This window comes from Phalacrocorax aristotelis, chromosome W, assembly GCF_949628215.1.
Source record: "Phalacrocorax aristotelis chromosome W, bGulAri2.1, whole genome shotgun sequence".
NCBI lineage: Eukaryota > Metazoa > Chordata > Aves > Suliformes > Phalacrocoracidae > Phalacrocorax > Phalacrocorax aristotelis.
In genome coordinates, this window is record NC_134310.1 from 694,606 (window position 1) to 704,702 (window position 10,097).

General features: G+C 40.4%; 1 protein-coding gene across 1 annotated transcript in view; it reads left to right on the forward strand.

The window, feature by feature from the left end:
* ALPK2 (alpha kinase 2) overlaps positions 1 to 10,097 on the forward strand; it is a 47,315-nt gene that overhangs the window by 29,507 nt on the left and 7,711 nt on the right. Inside the window, exons 8-9 of the mRNA XM_075077878.1 lie at positions 543 to 760; positions 2,983 to 3,031. Of these exons, the coding sequence (XP_074933979.1) occupies positions 543 to 760; positions 2,983 to 3,031 (267 nt within the window). The remainder of the gene's footprint in view (positions 1 to 542; positions 761 to 2,982; positions 3,032 to 10,097) is intronic.

A 10,097-nucleotide genomic window follows, 5' to 3' on the forward strand; every position in this document is an offset into this window, starting at 1 on the left:
TTTCCAGAGGCTTGTTTCCTTTTACTTTTTTGATAAAGTGGCTGCTTTTCTCATTATTGAAAGTGTTTGCCTATTTTGGATATTCCAGGTTTAGAAGTCTAGTTTGAGAAATCTTCCACTTACACTGGTCTTGGACAAAGCACTTTTCTGGAGTGGACCAAATCTGCAGGTGCTTAACACCTCAGAAAGATTGAATCACATATCAGTCAGAAAAAGCACCGAAAGCAGTGATACTCCAAAATAAACAAGCGCCCTTTATTGTGCAGAGTTTAGGTTTTGGGACATAGTGGGACAACATTATAAAGTATGCTTTGAAAAAGCTTACTTTATGAGTAAATCATACAAAGAAATAAGTGCATAGAGGATAATGTGATTATTTCTGGAGCTACCTGGAAATCTGAATCTTATCCAGATGTCTCCTGGCTTGGTTTAGACTCAGTAGCTGTTCATTCACTCTCTGAGATCACTGGCCACTTTGTTTCCTACTCCTTCATTGACAGAACTCTCTGGATTTCATTATTTTTTTTATCCCTTGATTTCAGAATCATTCCTGTTTTTCTTGTTCATCGCCCTGCTAATAATATCCCCTATGCGACAGTGGAGGAGGAGCTGGTTGGGGAATTTGTTAAATACTCCGTCAGGGATGGCAAGGAAGTAAATTTCCTGAGAAGAGACTCAGAGGCTGGACAGAAGTGTTGCACTTTCCAGCACTGGGTGTATGAGAAGACCAGTGGGAGCTTGCTTGTCACTGACCTGCAAGGTGAGTTGTCTGAGTGGGGGCAATGAAATGGCTTCCCCATCATACAGGCTGGTGACCTCTCACAGTCAATCCCCGTAAGTGCAGAACTTCCAGTGACTTATTTCTGAGTGAGGTTATTCTTGGCTTTCAGTGTCCTGTTAGCAATGCTGAATGTGCTCCTTCCACAACTTTGTAATGGGCAGAGTCTTCAACAGATGCGTCAGACGGTACCCTGGCCCTGTGCCTCTTTTATACAGCATCTCATGCAGATCAGAATACACGATAGGAGAGAGAGAAAGGATATTTTATTTTCCATCACTTTTAAGTGCACTGTGTTTATTTGTATGGGTGTTACCCTAGGGAACAGGAAGACATTAGTTAATTGCCTACTGTGGCAGCAGGGACAAACATGTACTAACCTATACAGTATTAAAATGTTTATCTAATCAGCAGAGAAGAATTTTTACCTAGCTTATGTTCTTGTAATAAAACAGTTTGGAAAGGAAAAAAATCTTGCACTCTTAACAGGAAAGTTGTTCTTCCACGTGTCCCCTTAGTAAATCAGGACACTTAGTATCATAGAATCATAGAATCATTAAGGTTGGAAAGACCTCTAAGATCATCCAGTCCAACCACCAACCCAACACCCCCAGGCCTCCTAAACCATGTCCCAAAGGGACACATCTACACGTTTTTGAACCCCTGCAGGGATGGTGACTCCCCCACCTCTCTGGGCAGCCTGTGGCAATGCCTGACCAGTCTGTCAGTGAAGACACTTTCCCTAATATCCAATCTAAACCTCCCCTGATGCAGCTTGAGGCCATTTCCTCTTGTCCTATTGCTTGTAACTTGGGAGAAGAGACCAACACCCACCTCACTACAGCCTCCTTTCAGGTAGTTGTAGAGGAGTCTGAGGATGAGAGGATATGAGTCAAGTCTGGCTTACTGTCTCACCTCCCAGAGGTTAATGAAATATCTTGTGAATTAAAAGAGTTCAATTGTTAATAACATCCTAGTGGTTCACTTTTTCTTGTATTTGAATACTTACCAACAGTCTCTGAACAGTGGAGTGCTCCTCATTCGGGTCCTGGCTAGGTTTGAAGAAACATGTTTCTTCAAAAAAGAAGAATGGTGAAGAAATGCCTTCCTCGCAGTTGCTAAATGCTGTCCTTAAGCCTTATGCATGTGACTCCTTCTAACTGCTGAAATGCTGGGCCTGTACCCAATACAGTATGCATAGATGTATTTGAAACAAGGAAAGACAGACCCTTGTTAGAGAAAGCCAAAAAAAGGTGGAATCTTAGAAAATATCCCATATTCTTTAACAAGAGAAGGCAGGGAAATTAGCAATGAGACATCTAAACAAGACCTCTGAAGTAATTTAAAGGGAGAAGAAAGAACAAAATCCTAGCCTGAGGGAGGCACAACAGCAGAAATGGTATCTGAGCCTCCATATCAATTGCTGCCACGAAGGACAATATACCTGCTGCTGTTGAAGAGAAACATCCTTCCTCTCTGATAATCTTCTCATTTGGGTATCTAGGCTGCATTTTTCAGGCATACCAGTTGAGGTTTCTGAGGGCATTCTCCAAGCGAAATGGAGACCATAATTTTCCTGTACAGAAAAAATTGCACACTACAGAACTGGATTTTGCCTATGAACAAGTTGAAAAAGGGACAGGTTAAAAACCCCAAGTTTTTTGAAATACTGAATAAGAAAGGGATTTTGGATCTCTCACCCAAAAAGTAAAAGCAAGGTTGATTGACCTAGTGCTGTTTGATTAGCAAAACAAATATGCAGTTCTTACTGATAAACATTGTAGTCCAAGTTTGCAAAACATCAAAACCACAAAACCAGTAAATAAATATACACATCTCAGGGCAGGTGCATAAGCAAAGATTTTGTATGTTTCTTAAAATGCAGTCATCAAAGTGTAACCTCTCCTTCTCCCCCATTGTCTGTCTAGCACAGGAAACAAGTTATGCGCTATTTATCATCTTGCTCTCTATCTGTAAACTACTGGTATGAGGCTGACTTTTAGAAATTGCTAGTGATATGGAGCACAAACATCCTATTTTTAACTGGGGTACTTAATTATTTGAAAAAATGGTGACAATTAAAATTAAGAACATGAATCAATAAAAAAATATTTAATGCCTCTATATATGGTGCTCTTGAATCTGAAGGTATTCCTAGAAATTCTAGTGTAACATAAGCTTTCTGTTTCCTTGATGCCTTGTAGGTGTCGGAATGAAGTTAACCGACGTTGGCATAGCAACATTGGCCAAAGGGTGAGTGAAAAATTATTTCTCAACAGCATGGTTTTGTTTTACATATCAATCTCTTCACAGTGTAAATATGTTGGGGGAGGATACACTGGAAATCTATTCTTGCTTTAGCTTTGGAAGCAAACAAACCTCATCTGACTCTTTTAACTTTTTCATATTTATGGGAACCTGCCCATAGGAAAACACATATATTTTGTTCTAAAAGGATGGGGCTACACTGTAGATTGGTCTTTGCTTTTCCTTCATGCTTCCTTTAAAATAGGCTTATTCAAAGGGTAGTTCAAGAGTGAAATCAAGGTCTCTGGTGACTTACAAGCAAATAAGGCACTTTGTGGTACATCAGCTGGAAGAAGGTAGGGCTGAAAATGCAGGGCCAATACTGACTCCAGCCTGGAGTACAAGGAAAGACCTGGTGTTTGTGCTGTCCAGAGCTTCTGACCATGGAGGAAATATCTCAAACCCCAGCATGCTGTTGGAACCAGAGCTCCAGCTGGGCTTACACTCATTAGCACCTGCCCCAGCAAATGCAAATACAAGTGCATACCTGTCTAGCCCTATTACTAGATCCTGCTGCCAGTAGCCAAGGTGACCCTTCTCCACTCTTCCACTGGAAGAAGAGAGGCTATCTACCACAGTACTGTGGGAACTAGCAAAGGAGATGCCCTGAAAGGGGCCAAAGTTTGTATTGCCCTTTTTGCAAGGAATTCACAGGGACTGCATAAGGGAACGCAGCTGAAATCCCTCTTGCAGCTGGCAAAGTGCCAAAGCTTTAGAATATGTCTTTATGACACAAGCTTTAATAAAGACTCTTTGCTCAGTTTAAAACTCTATGAGTTAGTTTTTCTTCCTATAGCAGGCAGTGACCGTAAGCTTTTTGTGAGACCATGTTCTTGTCAGCTGCATGGGTGGAGGGAAGATGCCTGTTTATCTTTGTATAGGCTGCTTATCTGATAAAAAAGGAAATGTGTTAGGGGATTTGACGGTATCGCTTTCCCTTCTCTCTCAAAAGCAGTAACTCTGAGCTATATCAAAATATCTGTTTATAATATTCAGAGAGGCCTGTTTCCTAGTAGTTTTGCAATAGCTTCAGGTCTTTTGGGGATGTATGTAAAGATATAGGCCTTTAATGTTCTAACTTTCTTCCACTTCTCTTAAGTGTCTGTAATCTAAAGCTTCTAGTTACCCCACAAGCCCAAAGAGCCATTGACAGAAATAGGCAGTGCAGGCACTCATTCAAATCAGCTGGCTGCTGGAAAGGGAAAGGGGATGGGGGTAAATACCTATAACCAATGCTTTAAATTCATATTCTTTTTTGAGAAACTGATATTAAAAAGCAAATCTAAACACATGTATTCAGTCTTTATGCTAAACTGGATCTTGTCTATGTACCCATGGTACAGAAAAAAAAACCACCTCACAATGTCTTTTAAATTATTAAAAATTTGACCCCAGAATATTCTGGGAAAATCCTTAACATTTGCAAGCTGGCATCCTTTCAAAACTTATATTGATTTACTCTTCCAGCTGTGGATCCAAAGTGAAATCTGTTGAAATGAAGTTGCATTGTCCTGTTATAAGACAAAGAAGTCATAAAAACTTTATGGAGGCAACTCTGTTCTCCGGAATCAGAGTATTTATAGAAATGCTTTAATGGATGTTGTTGTCCAGCTCACTATGGGAATTTACTCCTATAAAAACACGTGTTGGACCTGGGAAGAGGAAGGTGAAGTGAGAAAATGAATATGCAGTGCAAGCTGTACTGAGGATGACCTCAGTCATATATAAGGGAATTTAATTTCTCTTCATGAACAACCTCTTAAAAATGTTCAGTATCATTTTGTTTGTCATTTAGCTAATGATATTGCTACAAGACACAGATTTTTCCTGGTCCTGTATTTTTCTTTCACGCTCCTTTCCCAGAAAGGGCACCTCTGCATTAATATCTGAAGTTCGATTTTTAATTCCACAAGCCTGGAAGTGGAAAACAAACAACTACACAGAATTTATCTGTGTTACCGGCTGTTGCTGTTTTGGTAGTGTACAGCCATTCCGAAGAAAAATTGTCTGTCTACGTGTTGGGGAGAACATATGTAGTCCTACTTCACTAAAAAAATACAGTATGATGCTGTTATGATTTTAACTCTATTGTTAGAGAAGATACAAAGCTGTTTTTTTGGTGTAATTGCCTGTAGAAATTCCCATAGTTTCCTCAACCACCCCTTGCAGAGGTAGTGACCTCACTGGTCACAGGCAGGTCTTCTGCCTTCAATTCTTCTAAGCCTGGGCTAGTCACATCAAGGCAAACCAAAAATATCCTTGGGAAATGCTTCTGTGATCCTTGATGAATGGGAAAACATTAATATTATTCCTGGTTGGAATGTAAATCAAATACAATTCTAATTTCAATCTAAGATTAAACTTCTGATTAAGGGGAAAAAAAAGAAAAACAACTGAAAAAAAAGCCCATCTCCCCAGCCCCCTGCCCCCATGGTCATAGTGTAATGAAGCTTGCAGACAGTCTCATGTCATAGTACAAGCTGTTATTGATGAATTTGCAAAAGCCAATATGGCAACTATCATGAATTATTCATGGCCATTATTTATCCCCGCAGTGTTTCTTGTCAACCAAGCACAATGATCAGCATATATTAAAATCTTGTACTTACATTCAGCATTGCTCATTGCTGTTAATGATTTTTGGGGGGTCCAGACTCATATTCCAGGTCTGAACAAACATTTCTGGATAAGCATTCATGTACCCTTTGTCTTTAACTTTCCCCTCCTTCCTATGGAGGCTATGGAGAGATTGATGTTTTAAACAATTAGCACTCTCTAAAGTAGTTCTGATCTTTTATCCCTTCTATGTCTGTTTGCCCGTGAATTGGAAACCAAACGAACCCGAAGCTGAAGTAGCTGCAATACTGTTTCTGTCAGTAGAGGGCGAAGCCCAACTAGAAACCGAAGAGCCTGGAAAGTATTTCTAATTTAGCCACTGGGGCGCACCAGAGTCAGGCAATCGATCCTTTAAATAAGCTGCTTAGTAGATTCTTTGGCATACGTATACAAAAATAATACAGCACGGTGACTGGCTTCTAAGTGCAAACAGTGAGCCGGTTTCGAAGCTATGCACAAGCGCCCAGCTATTTATCCAAGAACGGTAAATACAAAGACGAAGGAATCAGGAGCACAGTGACCCACAGTCATGATTAATGGGAGTGCCGTGTGCCAAATGTGGATCTGAAAGTCTGTCTGGTTTCAGGGCACTGACAAATTTAGTTTTACTCAACGTGGCGACAAGAGGCATTGGGACGTTTAAGCCTGGGGACAAATCCAACATTCCCCCTTCAGATTTAAGGAAGATTTGGTTTGGGCCAACCCCCAACTGTCAAGTGTGGGAGATGGAATTCTGTCTGGGTTTTATTTGCCAGTCATGTAGTCAGTGAATTAACAGCGCATGCTGTGCAAAATAGCAGCTTCATATTTTTCAAGGCTTGGAATGGTCGATAGTTTGGTGTTATTGAACACAAAACATACGAGCGCAACACGGACTGTACAACTTAGAAGCCCTTCACTAATGGAGACCATCCCCCAGTTACACATACCACAAGCTATAACGGCACAGAATGGTTTGAATTAAGATCACAAGTCCTGCCAAATTACGACAGAGCTATGGTCATTAGGTCTGACCAGAACAAATGATGCAGTCTGGAAGCACACAAGGGGGGCTCTGTGAAAGAAGTGACTAACAAACAGCAAACAGCTGGGAGAACTCAGATGCAAAACTTTGGTCTTACATCTGTAGATTGGTTTTCCTATGGCTGGCTATAAGACCTGGGGCTGTATGCACACTGCAGAGCCAAACTAGGCTCATTCATGCCTCTCAACTTCCAAAATCGACAAGGAACGTTACCTTGGCCACATCTGTGGCCACAAAATCAAATGCAAACCTATTATTTTAGGAGAAGGGAAATGAGGATGGCTTGATTTAGGAGCAAAACTAGTAAAACAAAACTTATAATGTGTTTGTAATATAAATGTTCCGTGTCTTCTTCATAAGATATTTATGTTGTTACTTTTACTGCAAATGTTTCTGGTGTTTGTTGAATTCTAAGGTTAAAGTTAATTAGCAGAACATTCAGTTGTTCATTTAAAGTGTCTCTTACTCGTAGTATCGTCTGAGCAAATGCTGCTGGTTTTGGTCTTTGTTTAGATGTTCCTTCAAAGACATACTGGAAGTGACAAATACCAAATACAGATAGGAAAGCCATTGAGACAGTCTTCTACTAATTCATTTAAAAAGTGGATTTTTTTTAGCTCAGCTTTTTCTTTCCAATATTATTTCCAGAAAGAAATGAGTATTATCACAATTTTATAGTATGAGAAAACCACATGAAGACATTTTCTTTAGCTGCAACAAAATGGCTACCTAGATAAAAAAGGGAGAGCAAGAGAAAGAGTGCACGTCATTTTGCAGCCACAAATTAAAATAGCTAGCATTCAGTGCAGCGAAACTTCTCACCTAATTGATAGCCCTGGAGGTTACACCTACACAAAGTGCAGGAAAGATGAAGCCTTGCAATCAGTCTTGCAGCAGAAATGGAGACTTTCAGATATCAGAGTAAGCAGATGCTACCCAAAGGCTGTCTGCACAAAGCCTCATTATCTCCACAGACATTGGCAGCTGCATCTGTTACACACGCTGCTGCAGCATCCCGCAGTGACACACCATGACAGTGGAAGGTGCTCTAACGGCTGTTATTGCCACTGGCACTCACTGGAAAGACCCAATGGTTAATGGAATATTCACAATAAATTAATCCAAATATTTCGGTCTAAGTTATTGCTCTTTGCTGGCAGTGCGTTGCTCTGCTTTAACTAGTTTCTTCAGGATCAGTGCTTGATATAAAGAGGTTTTCTTGCTGAGCACAGGCATGTTTGCCTGTGGAACTTATGTTCTGCTGATGTGTCCGGAGTGTACGCCTGATGGCTCTAGTAAAGGAGCTCAAGTATAAAGTCTCAAGTCTGTAATTTCTCCAAAGGAGCGAGAGAACAGTTCATTCTCTTGCTGAGCTCCAGGGTACAGTCCTGAAATATCAATGGCACTCCTCTTAAACTTCCTTTACATAAACAAGCACATAGCTTACTTGGAGAGGAAAGGAAAAAAAAGATTAGTAACCTTTTGAGGTTCATCTGGCTGTTTATAGCAAGCTAGCTGAGTGCCTCTAGAGCAGGCAGGCTTACTACCTCTTTAACTTCAAGGATAACCTTGTCTGATATGAACAGCTTCACGTGACAAGTAATAGTAAAATACATTTGGAGCTCTATTTCATTAAAATATATATTTAACATTCAAAACCTCTGACTCTAAAGAAGAATATGAAAATAAAATATTGGTATGAGAAGACAAAAAAGGACTCCTAAATATTATGATGAGAAAGTTGAACTCCAAAATAGTTTTTCTTACTGAAGGTAACCACCAGCAATAATTTAATTCCTTAGAAGATCATGGTCTGCTGTTCACCTTATAATTATCTGCACAGTCTTCATCGTCATGGCTGCCATAGCTTGTCTGAAATTATTTGGTATCCATCCTCCATGGCTAGCCAATTGTGACAGTGTTTAAAAGCAGCAGCAAAATGTATGGATGACTTTTTCTGGCTGTAAGGGGGACTGCCAATATACATATTACCATTCTGGTATGTGCCTGAATAAGCAAGAAATGTTAGCTTTTAGATATACTAGAGAAACTTTCAGATTTGCATTATCCACCAACAAGACTTCTTCCCTCCTAGTGGAATTACTGATGCTAGGAAAGCAGTCAGCCAAAGGTTTCAACTTTTCTATTTCTTTTCTGTAGAGGAACACTGGAGATGCAAAATAGGTCAGTTAGATATAAATGGAGGCAAATAGCATCTCCTTTTGTTGCAAGGTATTTTATTATATTTTCACCACTGGCACCATGCTTTTGTAGAAGGAAATTTGGCAAACTATGTTGCAATAAAGATGCTTGTCTGTCAGAAAGAGTTTGACCTTCTCAGAGCAACAGTGTTTTCTTTAGCACTAAGCGATCTGCATGAGAAAAGAAGTTCTCTGGAATGCTGTGCAGTGAGCAAGTTGAGCTAATTTCAGTGCCAAATCTTGTTTGGGTTTTGTGCAGTGATAACTCACAGTTCACATCTGAGGACATTGTATGTCCAGTCAACCAAGAGAACAGAGTAGGACATGCATTTATTAAGGTTGCCAGAAAAGGAGAGGAACACCTTGGCCTTTCTTCTCCCTTCTCTGTCCTGGTAATTTCACCAAAAATTACTCCTTTAAAAACCAGTTGCATCTTCTAAACAAAGCTGATAGAGCTTAAAGAGCAGACACCAGAAGGAATGTCAGAAACCAGTGGCAGGGTGAGGAGAAGAGGTATGTACATGCTCTGCCTACTCCGTGGCTTTGCTAGCCCACTGAAGAAGGGAGAGGTAGCTGTGGGAGATGTGGTGGCTTGGGAGCTCTGAAGGCTCCATGAGACTGCCTTCCTCAGGAACGCTCCTTACATCCTTCTTCCCCAGGAGGCTTGGCTTCTTGACATCTTGTAGTCAAACCTGGGTGAGGGAGGAGCGTAGCAGAGAAGCTATGTACATGTTTAGATGAAAACAACTTCTGGTTCTGACAACACCTCATGTGGCAACCTTTCCTCTTCATGGTAATCAAAAGAACTGTTTATAGAGAATGACGCTGAATGTGGATTTCATTTATATATTACTGAGACAAAGTTAACCAGCAGACAATTATATTCCCAACTAAATAAAATTAAAAACAGTAGCCAGGACACAGACAGCAGAACCATGCCTCCCTAACCCTTTTCCCTCTTCTGTCACTACTTATTGCCTGGTTTCCTTCACCTCTCAATGGCTCAGCTTGACTTCTGTGACAGAATTAGTGTGTCTCAAAACAGCATGGGTAGAAGAGACTTGCTTAATGTTTTCAGGTTGCTTATGAGTCAACAGTCATACTCTGCCTCCCTGTGCTGAAAATGAATCTTGAAATCCCATTTGGCTTTTTTTTTTCTTTGTTGCTACAG